This window comes from Chiloscyllium plagiosum, chromosome 7, assembly GCF_004010195.1.
Source record: "Chiloscyllium plagiosum isolate BGI_BamShark_2017 chromosome 7, ASM401019v2, whole genome shotgun sequence".
NCBI lineage: Eukaryota > Metazoa > Chordata > Chondrichthyes > Orectolobiformes > Hemiscylliidae > Chiloscyllium > Chiloscyllium plagiosum.
Window position 1 is genome coordinate 75,412,248 of NC_057716.1, and position 24,258 is coordinate 75,436,505.

Here is a 24,258-nt window from a genome sequence, read left to right on the forward strand (position 1 = left end):
GAGACCGTTAAGCTAGCTGGCCTACAGTTTCCTGTTTTCTACCTCCTTAACTTCCTGATCTAGTTTCCAGATGATGTTTATAATGAGTTTATGAATCAACCCTGCTTAATTGAGCAATGCTAGATCTAAAATTGGGCTGTTTGAAATTTGGCATTCTTGCATTTGTCCTGATGAATTCTTGTCAAACAACATTGGCAATATGCCATTCTTCCCAGCAATGTTTCAGAAGTCAGAATGAGTAGTTTGCAGTCTTGAATCCCATTACAAAAGCAATATTTTAAATGTGGCACCTTAAATGAAATAGAATCTCCAAAGGCACTTTATGGGAGCATTATGAAATAAAAATGAAACTAAAATAAATAAGTGGATAATAAGGAGATACAGTAGTAGAAAAAGATACTGTGAATAACTGAAGACTGGAAAGAAAAATGGGAAGTTCTGGTGGAACTCAGATCAGGCTACATTTGTGGAGAGAGAGGAACAGACTTAGCATTTCAAGTTCAGTCGGACGCTTCTTCAGATCACAATATATTATACAAAGTGATACCATGTCAGATAGGAGATAATGTAAGAATATTGTCACTGGGCTATTAATCCAGAGACCCAGGTTAATATTTTGGGGATATAGGTTAGAATCTAACAAAGACTGATGGTGAAGTTTGAATTAAATTGATAAAATCTGCAATGTAAAGCAATTTTACTGGCGACCATAAAACCGTTGCTGACTTTTCTTTTGAAAACCATCTATTTCACCAATATTCTTTATGGAGGGAACTTCTGACATTCTCATCTCGTTCTGGGCCACCTGTAACTTGAGAGCCACTGCAATGCACATTCAAATAGTCTATGAAACCCCTAGTTTGTATGTATGCCTTTTTGAAATATTTGTTTGTGGGATTTTGGCATCACTGGCATGGCCAGAATTTAATTACACATAGTGAAGTTAAAAGGTAACAATGTTGCTGTGGATCTGGAGTCACATGTAGGCCAGACTAGCTAAGGATGGCAAATTTCTCTCCCCCAAAGGAACTGTGTGACCAGTTTAGATTTTGACAACTATCAGCAGTGAGTACATGGTTGCCATTAAGCTCACTTGTTATGCTACAAAGTCTCACTAGAGAAATTAAACCAAGTGGACGACTGGCAATGAGCTGAAAAGGCAATGGCACAGTCTGTTTTATTTACCTTGCAAAGCCCTCTTTTCAAAATGGACTGCAGTGATTCAAGAAAGCAGCTCACCACCACCATCTTAAGAATGGGCAAGCAATGGACAGGCAAAAATGCTGATTTTAAGCTTGTCCTGACCAATCTATCTATAGTAGATTTCCATGCCTATGATAATATGGCTGGAGTCACCACTGCACAGGCATTGTGGCGATGAAGCCTCACCTTCACATACTTGCCCTCCAAATGGATTTTGAACAGCAGTAGCATCTCAATCCTGAGCATCCAGTTAGCACTGTGGGCCATCAGCAGAAACAAAATTGTATTCACCCACAATCTGTAACCTCAACATAACTCCTGCTATGCCATTATCAATAAGCCAGGGGGTCAACACTTGTGCAATTAAGAGTGCAAGTGGGCATGTCAGGAGCAGCACCAGACATACATAGATTGGCTTGGAAACATCAAAGGTCAACAACTTGGAAATATATTACAGTTCCTTCATTGTGGTCATTATTGCTGAACTTCGTTTCTAGCAGCACTGCACACCACAAGAATGCAGTGATTCAACAGACAACTTAGCATCACCTTCTTCAATGCAATTGAGAAAGGGAAATAACCGCTGATATAACCAATAACTTCCACATCCCATGAACAAATAAAAATAATATCATACAAGCCAGACCTCAGCCGATCCATTCACACCATGTGTTATCGAAAACAAGCTGAAGGCATTGGTACTGAAAAGGTTCTGACAACATTTGGTACTTTTCCTGAAGATCTGTACTCTAGTACTAGCTCCATACCTAGCCAAGCTGTTCTAGCCCTGTTACGATGTTGGTATCTATTCAGCAATTTGGGAATTTAGCCAGGTGTGTCCCAGTTGAGAGTGTCATGCTGGAAAAGCACAGCAGGTCAGGCAGTATCCGAGGAACAGGAGAATCCACATTTCGGGCATAAGCCCTTCATCAGGAAGGAAGGAAGGAGATGTGGCTGTGGTAGTATATCTGCTTCAGAATATAGCTGAAAGGCTTCAGGGCAGAGGAGATGACTTGGTGGGGGGGGGTTGCAGTGAAAGAGAGAGACTCATTGAGATCCTTATAGAGAGAGGAAGAGAACTTCTTCAAAGTAGGCATCCATGGAAGAGGCTTCGCAGTAAGGTTGAAATCAACTAGGAGAAAGTGAGGACCTCAGATGCTGGAGACCAGAATCGAGAGTGGTGCTGGAAAAGCACAGCAGGTCAGGCAGCATCCGAGGAGCAAGAGATTAGATTAGATTACTTTACAGTGTGGGAAACAGGCCCTTCTGCCCAACAAGTCCACACCGACCCGCCAAATGCAAACCACCCATACCCCTACATTTCCCCCTTACCTAACACTACGGACAATTTAGCATGGCCAATTCACCTGACCTGCACATCTTTGGACTGTGCCCACAAAGCCCTTCATCAGGAATGAGGAACTAGGTATGTCCCATCCAATCCAACCAATTACCATTGCATAAGTCTACTCTCAATTGTGGATGCATCATTGATAGTGCTACGAAGCTGTATTTGCTCAACAATAATCTGCTCACTAACACTTGGTTTGGTTCTGCCTGGCCTAGCCTTGATCTTAACATCAACACAAAAACTGAATTGAATGAGGGTGACTGCAAGTAACATTCATGCCACACAAATATCAGTCAATGTGACTATCTCCAACAACAGAGAATCCAACATTAATCCTTGACATTCATTGTCAATGCTGAATCCTCATTTGCAATTTGGTGGGGCTCACCATTGATGTGGACTAAACTAGATTAGTCGTATACAAGAGAAATTCAGAGACAAGGTGTTTTTTGGTGTGTAATTCACTTTCTGACTCCTCAAAACATGTCCAAATCTGTATGGTGAAGTCAAGAGTATGATGGAATCCTCCCCAATTCCCTAGATGAGTGCAGCTCCAACCACATTCAAGAAGCTCAACATCATCCAGGCAAAGCAGTCTCTTTGATTAGCACCTCATTCACCATCTTCTGCACTCACTCCTTCCACCACAAAGACACTGTAGCAGTTGTGTACCATCTACAAGTTGTATTGAAACGTCTCACCAACACTTCTTACAAAAGTCACTTCTGAACACCACTACTTCAAAGTTCACCTCCACATCACACAACATTGAATTGGGGGACTTTATGAGCACACATGGAAGGATTTGAATCCAAGGTATAAAATTTTAAAATCAAAGTGTTTCTTTCCTGTGAGCCATTTAAATCAACAATGCGGTGATATTAGATTCCTGGGAGTAGGTGCTAGCAGGGCAACACAAGCAGCAAGTAGCAGGACACGGTGAGCAAATATTTTAATGATCTTGAAATTACAGAGGGTAAAACATGAGACACCAGCCAGGATGACATTGCAATATTCAAACCTAGAGGAAACAAGTCATGAATGAAGATTTTACTAATAGATAGGCTGAGGGAGGGAAAAGATGGGGGATATTACAGAGATGAACATACCCAGATGAATATATAGTTGGACGCACACCTTGGTGCTAAGTTGGAGAGCATGCTAAAGGAAAAAGATTCAGGTTTAGTCTGTTGTTAGGGAGAAAGATAGAGTCTATGAAGCAAGGTTGAACAGATTAAGTTAGAGCCAAAAATGCAAGCACGTTAATCAGCAAAATGGTGGTTAATCTTGTTGTGCTTTCGGCTCCACTTTCCTGTCTGCAATTGATTCCCTCGTCAGTCAAAAATTATTGAAATCAATGTTGAATAAATTTAAAGACCTCATATCTACTATGTTCTGAAGAAGACAATTCCACACTGTAATGAACATCTGAGAGAAAGAAATAAAATGCCCCACCTTTGTTTTAAACAGAGGACCTCATTCTTAACCTACGTCTCTCATTTTAATCTCTCCCACAAGAGAAAACATTCTCCAGTTGTCCACACTATCCATTTTCCTCAAGATCTTGTTTGTTCAATAAGGTCACCTCTTATTCCTTCTAAACTCCAGCGTGGGGAGGTTTAATCCACTCAACCTTTCTTCGTAAGGCAAGCCCATATTCTGGAATGATTCTAGATTAGAGTGGTGCTGGAAAAGCACAGCAGTTCAGGTAGCTTCCGAGGAGCAGGAAAATCGACGTTTTGGGCAAAAGCCCTTCATATTCCTGATGAAGAGCTTTTGCCCGAAACGTCGATTTTCCTGCTCCTTGGATGTTGCTTGAACTGCTGTGCTTTTCCAGCACCACTCTAATCTAGAATCTGGTTTCCAGCATCTGCAGTTCTTGTTTTTACCATATTCTGGAATGAGTTCAGTGAATCTTCTCAGAAGTTAAACCAAGACTTCTGATTTTCAATATTTATTTGAAGCTTTGATTCTGTTTTAAATCTAAGTTATATGTGTTGCAAGTTCCAATTTTTGCTGATAGTTTAGAGTCTGAGTGAAGTTCATGTGCGTTAGTCAAAGGTAAATTGGCAATTGACGATGGCATTCTTTTGGCACTGCCACGGACTTGGATGAAGTATCCACTTTACTAACCATTGTGAGTACTTCTACCAATGGAATATTCCTGGAACAGTTTCCTTCTCGTTAGCAAGAGTATGTGGAATAGGAAAGGAAATTCTGCAGGAAAGGAGACAACATGGTAAAAAAAGTAAAGAAGAAGAAAAACAATAGAAAAGGAGATAAAAACATACAGAGAAAAGGAAACTGCATTTGAAATCTGTCCACCTGGGTCAGTGCAATTGAACTATTCAGCATTTCACAAAATTATAAGTGCTAACTGAGCCTTCACAAAGCCTTGCTGTCTGGAAACGGTGCTATGTGTTGTGCACCACTGTTATAAAGAGATAAGATTGAAAATTGGTCTCTGTTGCTGGCAGTGAGCAGTTCTGTGCTGCTAAAATAACCTTAAAGTGCAATTTGCAAAGTCCATTCAGAGATAGATCACACTGAAAGATACATGTGTAATTGAAAGTTACTTTAATCTAGTTCAATTTGAAAGACTTTGCCCTTCACCTCCACAGAACTAAATTTGAAGCTTATCAGCTTCTGACCTCAACTGAAAATAAATAAAGGTACTAATAAAGATGACTGCTGAGGAACATAAGGTTAATAAAGACATCCCCATTTCTGAAAACTGCATATGAATTATTTTCCTACTATATTCAAAATGATTTCAAAATTTAACATTAAATTACAGATGCCATGTCATTTACATTTTTAAATTAACTTGTTTCATACTTACTTGAATATCAAGTTAGTTTTGTTGTGGTACTATTCAAGAGAATGAAGATCAGAGGCATGGAGAATTGTCAAAGGAGTGCAGTGCTGAAATTCTGTGCTGATTGGAATATGTAAAGAATAAAAATGATGCTTGGTATAGCAAAGGGTTGGAGCTATTATGTTTGATATCTGCGTGCCTTCCTGAATTGAAATAATGGAGATGTGAATAATGGGCGAATGTTCTGGTACATGTTAAATAACTTTTGGGATCAAGAAAGTTTTAATGCAGTATTTTCCCTCCAGGAGTCAAAAGGCTTGATTAAGTTCCATGATAGGGTAAGTTGTACATGGTCTGCAAAAGAGGATTTGATGGGTCATATGACCTTTATCATGTTCCATAATTTGTATTCGTTAATCACTTAATCTAACATACTGTCACATTCATTTTCACCCTTTTCATTTGTGCTTAAAACCTCACAAGGGGTAATTTCAGCACATTTAGGTCTGCTTAAAGCCTCAACACATGGATTGTGAAAGTATGACCTCCTTTACCTAGTTTGATGCAAAATAAATGAGTACAATACGTGTAGTATTCAACTTCAGAGATAACAGGAATGCTCAGATATATGCTCCAATCCAAGGAGGTTTAAAGCTGTAAGGTAAAAAGCAGTCTATTTTTAAGTTTCTTTTTGTGGTGACATTTTTCTGGTAACTTTGTACTTGCATTCTCATCATGCCATTCAAAATCACTGCTTCAAATTAATGAGAGCCTCATGTTTTGCCTTTTTATTTTTATTTTGATGGCCTAAATTCAAATTCATGAAGCAAAAGTAAGTTGAATTTTCTTCCTGCAATGAACAATTTGAATATTTTATTTCTAGAGGGAAATTGTCATGAATATGAGTGGAGGACAAGCTCTTGGAATGGTAATGAACGAACTGTATGGTGTGTCCGCTCAGATGGTATGAATGTGACAGGTAAACCATATCTAACTTTATATTCTGCATCCAATTGACAGAGACTGAATAATCAGGGTAACAGTTTCTGTCAGTGTTTGATCTTGAGTAATTGTTCATCTTTTTCATTAAATTCCTCTATTTATTTTAGGATGAATGCATCAGACTGACTACTTATATTTAAAATGCCATTATAGAATTTTATAGCGGTAAAATAATTTTTGGTGCCATAACACATCTTCCTACTTCACTCACTTCAAACAGAGTTAACGCTTGACTTCCCCAAAGCAAATAGTCTGAATCGTGAGTGTTGGGAGTTGGACAGAAGCATAGCTTCCAAGTGGCAAGCGATTACTATAGTGTAAAATAAACTTTCCCTTTGAACACTTAAGACATCTTCATGACATTGGTTTTTCCTAATCATCTCCGGTATCCCTAAAATCTCCACCATCACCTTCTGTCTCTGGAATTTTTTCATTGTCAGAAAAATCCTCCAAGATTACAATCCCCTCTCACTCCAGCCATTTTGATGGAATAATATTGATATCATTTAGTGCCCTTCTCACATGGAGATTCCCCCATTAAAGCTGTTCTCCTGGTATGACAGTAATTTTCGGTGGTTTCAGTTCTGCAAGTTTAAGTGGAGCACACTGGCAACTGATCAGCAAAGTTATTTATTGTCACATTTTCATCCCACCAGCCTACACAGTCAACTCAGGTGAATCCAAGTGTTTGAAACTCTGCTGCCTCCTCATCAGTATTTAAATGTAACCTCTTGTTAATGTTATCTTAAATATGTGGTCAACTTTTATTTTCATATTAATGACACAGAGCTGTACCTTACAAGGTAACTATAGGGACTTTGCAAACATCTACAACTCTATACCTGATATTAAGCCTGTGGGTTAAATGTTACCACTGAGGCAGAGGAGGATTGAGAAGCAAGTTTGGTGGCAATTTCATACACGGATTATTATGTTAATTGGATGAATTAAAGTCTCAATTGTGGGCAAATTTAAAATACAGCCTAGATGTCCCACAATACAGATGAGTTGCATAGATGGAGGTTGGTGGCCTCCTAGAGGCAAGACACGGTGGTGCTGGGGTTTGGGTAGAAGTGTCCATCCCAAAATGGTAAGCTCCTAACTCAGCAATGAGTACCTGTTAACTTTGGCCACAGTTTGTCTTGTTGATTACTCAGGTTTCCAGATGACACCTCAATTTTGAGATGCACTCCTGACCTTCTACTAAGTGGCCCATTGGCATTTATCGCTCCTGATTGGCTTATGATTAGGCCTGCAGTCAGAGAGCACAGGATTGCAAACGCAGAATTATCCAGTGATCACTGATGGCTGGTACACAAGTTCCTATTTAGTCTCAACACCAGGATCCTGTAGCCCTCAGGAAAACTGAGCCCTGAGTTTGCTAAAAGCTTCTGTTTCTTATTATTTCCAAAACTGATTCCGTCTTTTTTTGATTTTGTAAATGGTTATATGCCTCAATCTTTGACCCTGTCTCCTTCCTGGTTCCACCTCAGCTATAGTCCAGGGATGTGATACCTTGGTTCATTCTGAGCTCATCTTCCAACCTCCATGAACTAACCTCAAATCAAACTTCCACATCCATAAAGCTACATCTTCCCGACTTCACCCATTAATTTACACCCAATTTTTGTTTCAACATCATTATCCTTACATTGCTTTTGTCTGTCATAAGTTGAATTTAATTCCCAATGGTACATATCTATGTCCTGACACATAATAAAGTCCACATCTCCTCCTGTGCCGAAGTGCACAAGCTTCCCTTGACCGTTGCAATCCACTTTAGCATTCTTCCACTCATTTGCAAATATTTCCATGATCTCAGCTTCCCTATCTCTTATAAACCACTCCAGCATCTTTACCTTGTAAATGTCCTTGAGTCCTCTAAACCCTATATTAAATCTTTACTGCTTTATGCCCAGCAGCTATTCTTATAACTATCTTGCCTCATGTTCTGAAACTGCTTTCTGCAGCATCTCAATCCTGCTGTATCTCCCCATCTTAAAAACCAGCATAAAAAGCCCTGTTATTTGAGTTTGTTATGCCTATCATGACAATTTCGGCCTTCCCCAGACATGGTGTTACTTCATTATTCTCCATTATCCAGATGTCCTTATGGAAGATATGATTCATCTGGTTAGCAAGCAAAACATTGTTTTTCACTGTGTCTTGGCGCATGTGTCAATAATAAATCAACTCAAAAAAAAATCACAATCACTAAGATATTTTTCAGACTATAATAAATGTTAAATAATTTTTACTGGGTAAGAGGCTTAAATTTTCTTGCTTGCTTTATATGCCTGAAAATGGGAAATACGACTTTAATCTCGTTCTTTGGTCAGTGTGGAAAGATTGAGAAATCAAAAGTACAATGGCACAAAGCTGCACATTTAAATATCAGTTGAGGGCATAATATAACATGCAGTTTGGATTTTTCAAAAGAAGATGGGTCCTGAAGATGGAGCCTGGTTGCCTCCCAGTGGTAAGCCAGGGTGGTGTTGGGGTTGGGCAAAAGTGCATAGTGGCAAGCTGTAACTACACTGTAAAGTTAACTTTCTCCTTGAGAACTTAAGACATCTGCATGGCAGACAGGAACATGAAGAATATTTTTTGTCCTTGGCTCCTTCTGACAAAACGTTGTAAAATATATACCATGTGGAACACGACATCATTAAACCAGAACACATTGTAAAGTTACAATTTATTGAATCTTTGGTAGTTGAATTCATAATTCATAAGGCTGTGTCGTAGCTGTGCTCTTACATTCCCAATTTCTGCATGATTTTAGTAGTGTTAATAAACAGTACATTATTAAAGCATATAGTTTTTAAATAATTGTCAGTCTTCAGTATTATTGAAGCTTATGAATGCATAATGTTGTTGAATTTATTAAATATAGGAGGATGCTCTCCCCGAAATCAGCCAACTGCTACCAGACACTGCCACCCATCCTGCACGAAACCATATTCCTTCTGTACACAGGTAGGCAAACAAGATAGATGTTTTTTCATTGTAAATATTTATTATTTAATAAGTTATTGACTGCGCTTAAAAATCCTTGCTGCTCCCTGCTTTTAATTTCCAGTTCTAATATAAATGCTGAAGCTCTGGTTTTAATTACCTTCTGTAGAAGTGCAATAAATTTAGTTTGAAAACAATTGGTCTATCATACATTGAATGTAAGGCTGTTCCATGATCTCTTGCTGTAAAGTAATGGAAGTAAGATAATGTAACAACAAATGGTATTGTCATTATGGATTTATGTTGTATTTGCTGAGTGCTTGGATAAGGTCTTTAAAAGGGTTTAACCAAGAAAACTGCAGAGTTAGGCTTATTTCTGGAAATTAGCCTGACACCTAATCATAGAATCATAGAATTCCTACAGTGTGGAAACAGGCCCTTCGGCCTACCAAGTCCACACTGACCCTCTGAAGAGTAACCCTCTCAGACCCATTCCCCTACCCTATTGTCCTATCTTTACCCCTGACTAATGCACCTAACCTACACATCCCTGAACACTATGGGTAATTTTAGTATGACCAATTCATCTAACCTGCACATCTTTGGACCATGACAGGAAACCGGAGCACCCAGAGGAAACCCACACAGCCACAGGGAGAAAGTCCAAACTCCCCACAGACAGTCGCCCGAGGCTGGTCTTTACAATTCACAGAAGTCATTGAAGCCATTCTTTGAAAAGGATACTAAAACTACTCATAATATGGCTATCATGGTTGGAAAAGTTTCAATGGTGCTCATTTCAAAATATATTGAGCAATACATATATATATTCTGCAAAGAGAACTATATGATGTCCTACATTCTACATGTGTATAATGCAAATGGATAATCTAGTTTTCACTGATCCCTCAAAAGACTAATCACCCTAAAATATATATTTTAGAAAATCAAAAATCTTTATCATATAATCTTCTATGGATGGACCACTTAGACCAAATGTAGAGATGGGACTGAAGCAGTTTTCCTAAATGTTGATAAAATTCAGATCCATTGAAAGATGAACAAATGAACGAGGAGCAGGGATAGGCCAATCAGCCCCTTGAGTCTGCACCATTTAACAGGATCATGGACAACCTAATTGTAATCTCAAATTGTATTACAACCTACCCCGATAACCTTTCACCCTGTTGCTTCCAAACAATTTATCTGCCATTGCCTTAAAAATATTCAAAGTTTCCGCTTCTACCAACTTTTCAAGAAGAGTTCAAAGACTCATGACCCCTGAAATTAAAAGAAGTCTTTTCTGTTCTAACTAGGCATCCCATTATTTTAAAACAGTGACATCTAGTTACAGATTCTTCTATGAGAAGAATCCAGTCTACATCTACTTTGTCAAATCTCCTCAAGATGTTCAATGTTTTAACAAAATCATCACCTGATTTTCCAAACTCCGGTGGACACAAATCTAAATTAACAGCCAAGAATTTAAACTTAGTTTATGCCTTCACAATCTCTTGGATGTTTGAAACAACTAAACAGTTCATGAAGCATGATGGAAGCATAGATATTGATGTAGGGAATGACAATGAGCTGAATTTTCCCATTTGCACTTTAAGTGTATTGTTGAGTGAGATTCATGACACCCAGTCTATAGAGTGACTTTTTTCATGCAATCTTCCTCTCTTCACCTCATTAATTACACAGTCAACTCACGGATGCCTTTCACAGGTAATCATGTGGCCAGAGTATGCTCATCACTGCTGGGACCTTTTGGCTTCCATGGGTCTAGCACCAAATTTAATGCCCAACTCTATATCCATTTAGATGCTGCAAGCCAGGGCCCTCCTACCCATCATTATTCCCAAACATATGATCCATAGGAAAGGAAAGCTTGCTACTTGTATAGAGATCTGGAGGTAATTGCGGACAGGGTGGTGAGGGTAATAGAGAAGAGAGCAGTCCTTTTTCCAACTGACTAACACAAGCAACCATGCCACCGGACACAGTTACCTGTACATGGATTGTAGCCTTAGACTGTGCTGTGTCCCAGGTGGAAAGGAACACCTCGCAATGTATAAAGATGGTTAATGTTCGTCAGTACTTCACATGGGTAGGTGCCACTATCTTCTCTCCGCTACTTTACACTTATAATTCCACTACACTCTCTGACTCTGCAGTTGCAAGGTAAAAACAATGACTGCAGATGCTGGAAACCACATCCTGGATTAGTGGTGCTGGAAGAGTGCAGCAGTTCAGGCAGCATCCAAGGAGCTTTGAAATCGACGTTTCGGGCAAAAGCCCTTCATCAGGAATAAAGGCAGTTGCAAGCCTACCTCACCAAAGTTCATGTACTTAACTCTCCATATGCATTATGTCCATTTATTAGACCCTAGGCTTTTTGCATCTTCCACAAGTCTTACTCACTCACTGGGTTTTACGTTTGCATAGTAATGTACCAAACAATGACTTGTTCACCCCTATCTGAATGAAAGCTTGACTTATTCAGTGCTGTCCACTGTTACAATTTTCCTGCATCTCCTTTTGCACTGAAATGCAATGTAAGTGACAGAGACTGGCAGCCTGTAATGGGCAATAAAAACCCTGTGTGCTAAATAGAAACACACGCCACACACAGAGGATGGCCGTTAGTAAATCAATGCTGAAGTCGGTGAGTGTGCCTCGTGATAACAATGTGAAGTACATAGAGTCTAGCGGCTTCCAAGTAAATGATAGAGTGCTTGAGGGCTAAGAAAGCAAACTAAGAGCCAAAAGATGCATCCTCACCAAACGTATGAGATGTATGTTTATCCATCCATGCAAAGCAACCTAGCAGATGCATACAAGTCATTGGTGTCCCTGAGTTCCAAAACTGAAGTGGTGCATGAGTTAGTCTGAGAGCAGGCATGATGATATAGTGAGCTGGAAATGTGTTGCTGGAAAAGCGCAGCAGGTCAGGCAGCATCCAGGGAACAGGAGAATCGACGTTTCGGGCATAAGCCCTTCTTCAGGAATCCTGAAGGGCTTATGCCCGAAACGTCGATTCTCCTGTTCCCTGGATGCTGCCTGACCTGCTGCTCTTTTCCAGCAACACATTTCCAGCTCTGATCTCCAGCATCTGCAGACCTCACTTTCTCCTCCTTGATGATATAGTGAGACTGGTGGTTCTCTGATGCTGGGTGAGTGGACGAAAAATCATTGAGAATGGCGGCTATGGGACATAAAGTGATATTGTTCTGAAGAAGTAGTTGTGTAATGGTCAGGACAAACATTCAATGTGTTTCCGCTGCCAGGGTACCTGCTCCAATTTGCACATCAAGATGAATTGAGTTTTAAATAAGTTGCAAATATATGGAAATTAGAAGATTGCTGCTCAATACTGAGAAACTGAATTTGCCAATCAAACTTTGAGGGAAAAATTGGGACTGGTTTTTCTTATTCACATCATATTTCTCATTTTTCTTCCCATTGTTGATGTCAAACAAGGGGGAGGGAGGTTTATACAGCAAAATGTAAACTGCGGAATGGTAGACAACTAGATAATTTGATCAGTAAGTATTAATCTGAACAACAAGCAAACTTGTTATTCTCATTCAAAATGATGCCAAAGAATCCTCCTCGTCAAGGACATGTGTGAAGTTAATTTCCAAAGGACCTGAATAGACCCAGTGGTAAGTAGAGAAACATGTGGAGACAAAGATTTGGTTTTAAGATTCACCCAAAAGGTGGCACCTCTAAACTTGCAATTCACTCTTGATATTGCACAGATTGTCAGTCTACATTCTACACTCCGGTTTCAGGTTTGGAATTTGAACCCTGAATTTTCAGACTAACTAGGGTACAGGAAGTGATCTGAGGCTGACAAGTAGGCAGAGGAGTTTTATATGAATGTAGAATATTGTTAAGGAATCCTTTATCCGTAAACCTTGTGACTAACTGTTTCTAGGATATTTTTGGGTTTCAGATACACTTACTCTTTAAGATCCAATGTTCATCAGCTTACAATGAAATCAACATATTCATTTAACTCTTGAACACACTGTCCCTTAATCTGTTAGGGAATGGGTTCACTTTATCTTCATCAAAAGCTCTAATTCTTTTTGCATTATCTCTGCACTTATTCTTCTTTGTCTCCATATATTTCTATACTTACCGCCGTGTCTATTCAAATCCTTTGGAAATAAATTTCGCTTAGCATGATTGGACCGAAGCAGACCTCAAATATAAGAAATCTTTCAAAGGGCCCAAATAGACCTCTATATACCTGTGGACCTACTGAGTTCAGGCTTTGAAAAAATACCTTACTTTTATGTTGGTTTGGGCTCATTTGGACCAAATGAAGTTTATTTTCCCCAAGCTCCTGAACTTGGCATATCTATGGGTTTATTCTGATCTATTTGAGCTACTCAAAAAGACCTTCAGCTTTTAGGCCTTTTCAATTTTCAGATGTGTGGGTAAAAGATATCCACCCTGTACCAAAAGGCATAATTTCACAATTTTTGTGCAAATGAATGACAGATGAAGTATATTGTGGATAATTGTGAGGTTATCCACTTTGGTAACACAAAGGAGGAAGGCAGATTATTATCTGAATAGCAGTAGATTGGGAAAGGCATAGGTGCAACAAGACCTGTGTGCCCTTGTACAACAGTTACTGAAGGAAGACATCTAGGTAAAGCGGTGTTGTGGAAGTCAAATGGTATGTTGACCTTCATAGTGAGAGCATTTGTGTACAAGAGCAGTGATGACTTACTGCAATTGTACAGAGCCTTGATGAGACCACACCCTGGAGTATTGTGTGCACTTTTGGTCATCTTACCAGAGAAAGGATATTCTGGCTATGACGGCAGTGCAACAAAAGTATGGCAGATTGATTCCACGACTGATGTATGAAGGGAGATTGGATTGGTTAAGACTATATTCACTGGGCTTTAGAAGAATGAAGGATAGAATCGCATAGACATCTATAGATTTCTAACAGGACTAGACAATAGTAAATGCAAGAAGGTATTTCTGATGACCAGGGAGTCTGGAACTAGGGGTCATAGTCTAAGGGTTCAGGGTAGGTCAATTCAGACTGAAATGAAGAGAAATTTCTGGACCCAAAGTGTAGTAAATCTGTGAATTTCTCTGCCACAGAAAGCAGTTGACGTCAAAATGTTGAATGTTTTCAAGAAGGAATTAAATATAATTCTTAGGGCTCAAGAGGTCAAAAGGTATGGGGAGAAAGCAGCAAAAGAGTACTGAGATAATCAGTCATGATCATATTAAATGATAGAACAGGCTTGAAGTGCTGAATGGACTATACTTACTCCAATTTTCTATGTTCATATGTTTCATAGTTTTTTTAAAATCAGTTGATTTATGATACTGATCAACCCGTAATTAATTATGAGAATTTAAGACAATCTAGTACTTCAGCATTTGTCGTGATTTGTATGAACAAGTAACATCATTGTGCACAGATCGGCGAATCCACTGACTGGAGTAGGATGGACAAGCATTAATGCAGTTTATATAATCGCATACAAAAGACTTCTTAAAACCCTCTGAGAACAATGTTAAAGGTGCTAAAGGAGATTTGAAGAGGCTGGAAAATATTTGCTATATATTTTGTGAAGGGTGAGAATTTAATGGAGGACCTGAAATAATGAGTTGTGAGTCAAAAACTAGTTGAACCACAGGATATGAACTCAGCAGGGATAAAAGAAATACAATTACCTGAACAGTTTAATAAATTACATTATTTATGAGTTTTAACAAGAGACAATTTATATCTGCAATTAGGTCAACATTTTATTGTCTGTTTCAGTTTTTCTGTAGACCATGATTTTGATTAATGAATTCCAGTAAATTCAGTATAACAAGAAAACCCACATCTGGGTCTGGAAGAGCAACTGGGGAAATGCAGTAAATGCCAATATGCCAGAGACACCTACATCCCAAGAATAAATAAAGCAGTTTTCACGAAGGCTGATTTTGCTGTAAAAAAGGCATTTACTGCCCCCTGGTGATAATAAAGTCAATATGCTGCTACAAACCTTTTGACTGTGCCAAAATCTTCTTCCTTTTTAATGTTATTTTTCAATTTTGTGTGATTGCAAAGCTGAATTACAAAAATAAAAGTGAGGAATCCTCAGCTATGTTTTAAAAAGTAAATTAAAACAACTTTTGTGAATAAAAAGTCATGAAGGTGATAATAAGTCTGATATGTTCAAACTTGTTTGAACACTCATACAGATACAGCTAAAGCAACATGCTTGAGTCAGGTCAACATTTTACAGCAAGGATATCCACGCAGTTTACCAAGTTACCTCAGTTAATTTGAGTTAAAGTGAAGGGGTTGAGTTGTTGGTTATTTGATGTGAAATGGCAGTTGTACCTGGAATCCTTTATTCCTGATGAAGGGCTTTTGCCCGAAACGTCGATTTTGCTGCTCCTCGGATGCTGCCTGAACTGCTGTGTTCTTCCAGCACCACTAATCCAAAATCTGGTTTCCAGCATCTGCAGTCATTGTTTTTACCTGGCAGTTGTACCTGTCAGCAAATGAATATTAAAACTACCATTTGATTCCTTCAAATTCTAAAGGTTTGTCTATTCCTTCATATTACATTCTGTGTAGATTAAGTGCTGTCAAACATGCAATGATGATAGGCTCTCAAGCAAAATGTACAGTTTGAAGTACAGCTTAGCTCAGTTAGCTGGATAAGGTAAAAAGGTAAAAAGGTTCAGGCAGCATCGAGGAGCTTCAGCAAAATCGACGTTTCGGGCAAAAGCCCTTCATCAGGAATAAAGGCAGAGAGGCTCCACCCTTCAGGCTCTCTGCCTTTATTCCTGATGAAGGGCTTTTGCCCAAAACGTCGATTTTGCTGAAGCTCCTCGATGCTGCCTGAATTGCTGTGCTCTTCCAGCACCATTGATCCAGAATCAGTTAGCTGGATGGCTAGTTTGCAATGCCAACTGATGCCAACAGTGTGGATTCAATCTGGGATGACTCCCTGCCTCAACCACTGCGAACGTGGCTTCAGGATTTTAAAATGCTGTAATATGGCAGGAATTGACATGAAAATGGGCTTTGTTTCAAAGCCAATCCACTTTACTGAAGATTCCTCGCCTAGACTAGAGCGCTTCAAATGAAAGAACTCTTCAAAAGGTGAATGTATTTTTTTGTCAGATTGGCAGATTTACACCAATGTCTTTCTTATCATGTAACCTCCAGCTAGTTACTATCATGCAACAAAATTACCTCTTGTTTTTAGCAGAGCCTCTTCTAGTTAAATAGTAAGTGGCTTTCTTCTCCCACATTATACCAAGCAAGCTCCGTAGAGCTATATTGAGATCTACAAGCTCTGTAGAGCTAGCCATTCATTAAGAGTGATGGTGACAGCATATACCTATCCAGGTTCAGACTAGGTTCAGAGTTAGATATAAAGTAGGAGCATTTTCATGAAGCTTGTATAAAGTAATCATACAGTGAGTGTGAAGACCTGAACAACATGATGTGAATAATTTATTTTATTGACTAGGGCAACAGAAACTCTGGCCATTTTCAGGTCAGACATTGGAAAACAAATTTCTTTTAGCCCCTTTCACTAACAATTGTAATGACTGAAAATCTCCAGAAATCCTGCAGTGAAAAGTGCTTGAAAGAGAATATTATCATGCTAGCCCACAACCAGAGTTCTGAAAATGTAATAATACTATTGCACTCATGGAACAGAGTTGACATGACTTCAACCAACATTGTATATTCTGAATTCAGCCAATTTTCTGATACCAAGGAAGACGAGTGAGGGTGCATAGAAGCTCTGTAATTACAGCATATAGCATCCTCATTATGTTGAGTAGAGGCCAGAAAACTAAGAATGTGTTGCCCAATGGTGAACAAAAGTATCAGGACAAAGAGGGACAATTTTCCCAAGGGGAGTTGGAGTCAAGCTCAGGCATGTTCTCATTTCCTTCTCCACAAGCATGTGTTTTCAGTCCCCTTTGCATTACTTGGCCTCTAAGCGGGTCTGTTGTCTACTGTAACAAACATGAGGCAGCACTGGAGGCAGGTGACTTTGGGGAGGTCAGATTAAAAGGTTCAACAACAATGCCTGTTTGTTAGTAAGTACATGAGACTGGATTTTCAGTGGATAGGTGATGAACATTGATGATATCAGGAAAGTTTCAAACAATTTGTGAATCCATTCCTTTCTTTTCTTTTAACTTTGCTTTTACTTTCTCTGTCACCATGTCCTCCTTTCCCTCCCCCTACTCCAGTGAGACTATTTTTCCCTTCCAATTTGACAGTTGGACACACCATTGTTCTGCCATTTTCACATTCTGATCGCTTTGCTGCCCCAGCATTCCAACACCCCCTCCCCCCTCCCCCCCCCCCACCCCCCCCACACGCTGCATTCCAACACCCCCTCCCCTCTCCTCCAACCCCACCCCCAACTCTTGCATAACTGTTACCCCCTCCACACTTCCCTTCAGCTCTGATAAAGACTCATCTTTCTCTCAACGGATGTTGCCTGACCTGCTGTGATCTCCAGCATTTCTTTGTTCCCTATAAACCCTTCTTATTCATGTACTTACCCAAATATCTTTTAAATGTTGTAGCTGTACCTGCGTCAACCACTGTGTCTGGCAGTTCATTCCACACATGAGCTATTCTCTGTGCAAAGAGGTTTCCCCTCATGTCTTTTTAAAAGCTTTCCTCCTCTCACCTGAAAAATATGTCCCGAGGTTTGAGCTCTCCCACCCGAGGGAAAAGACTCTTGTTATTCACCTTATCTTTGCCCTTCATGACTTGATAAGTCTCTCCAAGGTCACCCCTTAACTTCCTACACTCCAATGAAAAACATACCAGCCTATCCAGCCTATTTTTGCAACTCCAACCCTCTCAGCCCAGCGACATCCTAGTAAACCTTTTCTGAACCCTCTCCAATTTAATAATATCCTTCCTCCAGCTGGTCAATCAGAACAGCATACAGTACTCCAGAAGTGGCCCCACCAACATTCTGTACAACCTGAACATGACATCCCAACTCCTATGCTCAAAGGTCTGTCAATGAAGGCAAGCATGCTAAATATCTTCTTAACCACCCCGTCTACCTGTGATGCAAATTTCAAAGAATTATGTACCTGAACCCCTGGGTCTCTCTGTTCAACAACACTACCCAGGGCACTACCATTAACTGTATTAGTCCTGCCCTTGTTTGTTTTAGCAAAATGCAATACTTCACATTTATCTGCTACACCTCAGCCCATTGACCCAATTGATGAAGATCTCTTTGCAATCTTAGATAACCTTCTTCACTGTCCACTACATCACCAATTTTGGTAGTCATGATTTGGAAATGCCGGTGTTGGACTGGGGTGTACAACATTAAAATTCACACAACACATGGTTATAGTCCAACAGGTTTATTTGGATGTACTCGCTGTCAAAGTGCTTCCTGAAGGGGCAGCGCTCCGAAAGCTAGTGCTTCCAAATAAATCTGTTGGACTATAACCTGGTGTTGTGTGATTTTTAACCAATTTTGGTGTCATCTGCAAATTTACTTACCAAGCCTTACTATATTCTCACCAAATCGTTTATATGAATGACAAACAAAAATGGACCCAGTACTGATCTCTGTGGAACATCGCCTGCCACAGGCCTCTAGTCTGAAAAACACCACCAGCCTCTGTCTTCTACCGGCAAGTCAATTTTGTATCCAGTTGGCAAACTCACCGTGAATCCCATGTAATTTAACTTTATGAATTAGCCTACTATGTGGACCCTTGTCAAAAGCTTTACTCAAGTCCGTATAACAATATCTACTGCTCTGCTCTCATCAGTTTTGTTTAGTTATTTCCTCAAAGAACTCAATCAAGTTTGTGAGACACAATTTCCCTCACACAAAACTATGCTGACTATCCATAATCAGTCCCTGCCTCTCCAAATGTATGTAAATCCCATCTTTCAGAATCACCTCCAACAACTTAACCACCACCAATATCAGGCTCACAGGTCTATAGTTCCCAAGCTTTTCTTTACCACATTCCTTAAATAAAGGCACAACATTAACCACCATCCAATCCTCTGGTACTTCACCCATGGTTATAGATGTTACAAATATTTCTGCTTGGGGCTCTGCGATTTCTTCCCTAACTTCCCACCGTGTTCTGGGATACACTTGTGGGCAGCACGGTGGCACAGTAGTTAGCACTGCTACCTCACAGCGCCAGAGACCCGGGTTCAACACATAGGTGCCTTTATTGATATTTAAGGGGCCCTATTCTCTCTCTAGGCACAGTTTTGTTCTTAATGTACATGTAGAATCATTATGCATTTTATTTGAAATGACTTGGTTTTGCAGTAGTTGAGAAGAATATCCTGACAAAAATTGAACTTCCTTAGTCACCCAACACATTGTAATACCATCCAATTTTCCTGACTTTAAGCAGTTACCATTGAATGCTGCTGACTTGTCTTTTTCAGTTTGAGTTTTGGGCTTTAAAAAAAATTGTGTTTTAATTTGGTGCAACTAATTTGGCTCTTTGTTTCACTAAAGTTAAAATTCAATTGAGCAATGCCTTTGAATTTTGAATATACATCTGAGCTACCCAAATAGGCAAAGCAGTAATAATGCCATTGAACTTAGTCACTGGAGTACAAGGTATACAATCAGTTCTGCTATAACATGATAGTTCTGTTCTCGTGCAACCCTGTATTATAAGAAAATTGCTAAATAGCAGCACCATTTAAATTAATGGGGCCGGAATCGCGTTCTAATCAATACGTGCTTTAAAAGTTCGAGCTTTAGAACATGTTTCCCCAGTTAGTCAATCGTGTTATAGTGAATTTGCATTTATGAAATGCATGTTATAACACAATGACCTGTATGTGCACACATAATAAGTACTGAAATACTGGGCTGTTTCTTTCTTGTTGCTGGGACAAATCTGGCAAGCCACATAATATTAATCCATATTTCTATTTCCATTGTGAACTTAAACAGAACACTAAATGTTAACATTTCGTACTTACGTGTGTTTTTCGTGATGTAAGTTGCATACAAATGTGCATGAATTTTGCAAATTTCTTAAATGACTAATTAGTTTTAATAAGATATTTTTATTTAGAATATTTAAATAATTAACCATCCCTGTTGTGAGGGATTATTTAGGTCAAATATCATTGCAGAAGGATCTGTGTTATTTTTGAGAACTTGGTGCTATTGTGGCAAAGCACAATTTGCTGGAAGAAGGCTTCATTATCAATTCCACTTCAAATGCAATATAGCTCAGTCTGATTATTTTACAAATGACTTACCTAACACAAAAACTCCTATTACTTTTTTTACTCAATTTAATTGCTGATTTCTTAATTGATATTACCATAAAATGTAATGTTCAGCAAATAAATAAATGATCACAAATAGACCATAGGCTAAACTGTGTCTGGGCAATGCACCATTGCCAGAGTCTGAGCCTGAGTATTCCTACATTTTAGCCTTTGCAAGGTTTGGGCGGCGCAGTGGCACAGTGGTTAGTACTGCTGCCTCACAGCGCCAGAGACCTGGGTTCAATTCCCGCCTCAGGCGACTGACTGTGTGGAGTTTGTATGTTCTCCCCATGTCTGCGTGGGTTTCCTCCGGAATTCCTGATGAAGGGCTTTTGCCCGAAACATGGATTTTACTGCTCCTCGGATGCTGCGTGAACTGCTGTGCTCTTCCAGCACCATTAATCCAGAATCTGGTTTCCAGGATCGGTAGTCATTGTTTTTACCATTATTATTGCTACTTCAGCTAAAGGTGAGGGTGGGTATATACTGAAAAGTAACATGCAAGATGTAAATTTACTGTCTTAAAGGTACATTGTCCGTCTGGATTTGGATCTATGCAATAATACAATATTCCCTACCCTATATTTTCATTAAAAGAATGGGAAACCTTTCCAAGCAACCTTGTACAGGACTATATGGGGCGATTGAGAGTTATAAGATAGCCAGGAAGGATCTGAAGAGAGAGCTAAGAGCGGCAAGGAGGGGACATGAAAGGTCCTTAGTTGGTAGGATTAGGGAAAACCCTAAGGCTTTCTATAGGTATGTCAGGAATAAAAGAATGACTAGGGTAGGAATCGGTCCAGTCAAGGATAGTAGTGGGAAATTGCGTGTGGAGACTGAAGAGGTTGGGAAGACACTGAATGAATACTTTTCGTCAGTATTCACTCAGGAATAGGACATTGTTGCCGACGTGAATATTGAGTAACAATTAATTAGAGTGGACGGCTTTGAGGTATGTAGGGAAGAGGTGTTGGAAATTCTGGAAAGGGTGAAAATAGATAAGTCCCCTGGGCCTGATGGCACTTATCCTAGGATTCTCTGGGAAGCAAGGGAGGAGATTGCAGAGCCATTAGCCTTGATTTTTATGTCCTCGTTGTCACAAATGTTGTTCTCTCGTTTTAGAAGGGGAGTCGGGTCAACCCTAGAAATTATAGGCCAGTGAGCCTTACTTCAGGGTAAAGTATTGGAAAATGTTGGAAAAGAGATAGTATTTATAATAATCTGGAAAGGAATAATTTTATTAGGAATAGTCAACACAGTTTTGTGAAGGGTGGGTCGTGCCTCACTGACACTATTGAGTTCTTTGACAAAGTGACAAAACAGGTGGTTGAAGGTAAATTGGTTGATGTGGTATGTTTGGACTTCAGTAAGGCGTTTGGTAAGGTACCACAATGTAGGCTATTGCACAAAATATGGAGTTTCGGGATTGAAGATGATTTAGCCATTTGGATCACAAATTGGCTAACTGAAAGAAGACAGAGTGTGGTAGTTGATGGGAAATATTCATCCTGGAGCTCAGTTACCAGTGGTGTGCCACAAGGATCTGTTTTGGGGCCACTGGTGTTTTTCATTTTTATAGATGATCTGGATGTGGGTATAGAAGGATGGGTTAGTAAATTTGCAGATGACACTAAGGTAGGCAGAGTTGTGGATAGTGCCGACCGCTGTTGTGGGTCACAGATAATAGATAAGAGGCAGAGCTGGGCTGAGAAGTGGCAAATTGAGTTTAATGTGTAAAAGTGTGAGGTAGTCCACTTCAGAAGAAGTAACAGGAATGCAGAGTACTAGGCTCATGGTAAACTTCTTGGCAGTGTAGATGAGCAGAGAAAATTTGATGTCCAAGTGCATAAACCCCTGAAAGTTGCAACCCAGGTTGGCTGGGCTGTTAAGAAGGCATATGGTGTGTTGGCGTTTATTGGTAGGGGGATTAGAGCCAATCCATGTTCTGAGCTTGTCTGCCTTACCAGTCAGGCCTCATGAAATAAATGCCCTTTAAACCAGAAGTTTAAGGGGGGGGTAGGTATAGGACAGATGTTGGGGGTAGGTTCTTTACTCAGCGAGTCGTGAGTTCATGGAATGCCCTGCCAGTAGCAGTGGTGGACTCTCCCTCTTTATGGGCATTTAAACGGGCATTGGATAGGCATATGGAGGATAATGGGCTAGTGTAGGTTAGGTGGGCTTGGATCGGCGCAACATCGAGGGCCAAAGGGCCTGTACTGCGCTGTATTTTTCTATATTCTATGTTCTATATTGATGCATTAGGCTGAAGTTTAGTAGAAATGGACTAACTGGCAATTTTTGCAAGTTTTATGTGAACAGAAGTGAATGTATTCAACAGATGGCATTTAATTTAGGTAAATGTGAGGTGTTGCATTTTGGAAAGACAAATCAGGGCAGGACTTAATGGTAAGTTCCATGGGAGTGTTTCTGAACAAAGAGACCTTGCAATGCAGGTTTGTAGTTCCTTCAAAGTGGAGTCACAGATAGAAAGCATAGTGAAGAAGGCATTTGGTACCCTTGCCTTTTTTGGTCAGTGCATTGAGTATAAAAGTTGGAAGGTCATGTTGAGGCTGTACAGGACATTGATTAGGCCGCTATGGGAATATTGTGTGTAATTCTGGTCTCCCTGCTTTAGGAAGGGCGTTGTGAAACTTGAAAGGGTTCAGAAAATATTTACAAATTTATTGCCAAAGTTGAAAGGTTTGAATTATAGGGAAAGGTTTAATAGGCTGAGGCTGTTTCCCCTGGAGCATCAAAGGCAGAGGGATGACCTTATAGAGGTTTATAAAATCATGAGGGGAATGGATAGATAAATAGACAAGGTCTTTTCACTGGTGTAGCAGAGTCCAGAACTTGAAGGCATAGGTTTAGGGTGAGAGGGGAAAGATTTGAAAGGGACCTAAGGGGCAACTTTTTCACATAGAGGGTGGTGCATGTATATAATGAGCTGCCAGAAGAAGTAGTGGAGGCTGGTACAATTACAATATTCAAAAAGCATCTGGATACCTAAATGAATAAGAAGAGTTTAGCCTACTGGCCAAACATAGGCAAATACGACTAGATTTACTTAAGGTATCTGGTCAGCATGGACGAATTGGACTGAAGAGTCTGTCTCTGTGCTGTATCTCTCTATGACTCTATGACTCTACTAGAAGGCTTTCCTGTCCATGATAGTCCCTCAGAACAATGAGGACTTGTTTGGCTACATTGGGCATTGGGGGAAGAATAGGCACTCCCTTAGGTAGTGTTCTAAGATATAATGGCGCTATGGACAGTTAGCCTGTTTAACTTGGTTTTTAAATTAAAATACAGTAGAACCCCATATCCGCAGATTCAGTTTCCGCAGTTTCAGTTATTCACAGTTAACCGCGGCGTGAAAATATTATATCGAACATGGGACACTTCAGAAGTAATTCCAGAGAGCTGTCTGGGAGATAAGCTTCCCATTTAAATGACAAGGTTCGCTACTATCCGTGGTTTCGGGCATTCGTGGTAGGTCTTGGAATGTATCATCCGCGGATGTGGGGGAACACCTGTTTGTTTATGAATGTGCATCTGTATTTGCAATGAACTGTCAGCCATGCCACCTAGTGTCCTGTGAACCCTGGT

General features: G+C 39.8%; 1 protein-coding gene across 1 annotated transcript in view; it reads left to right on the top strand.

The window, feature by feature from the left end:
• Positions 1-24,258, top strand: part of thsd7ba (thrombospondin, type I, domain containing 7Ba) — a 901,507-nt gene that overhangs the window by 852,825 nt on the left and 24,424 nt on the right. Inside the window, exons 26-27 of the mRNA XM_043694069.1 lie at positions 6,256-6,351; positions 9,271-9,353. Of these exons, the coding sequence (XP_043550004.1) occupies positions 6,256-6,351; positions 9,271-9,353 (179 nt within the window). The remainder of the gene's footprint in view (positions 1-6,255; positions 6,352-9,270; positions 9,354-24,258) is intronic.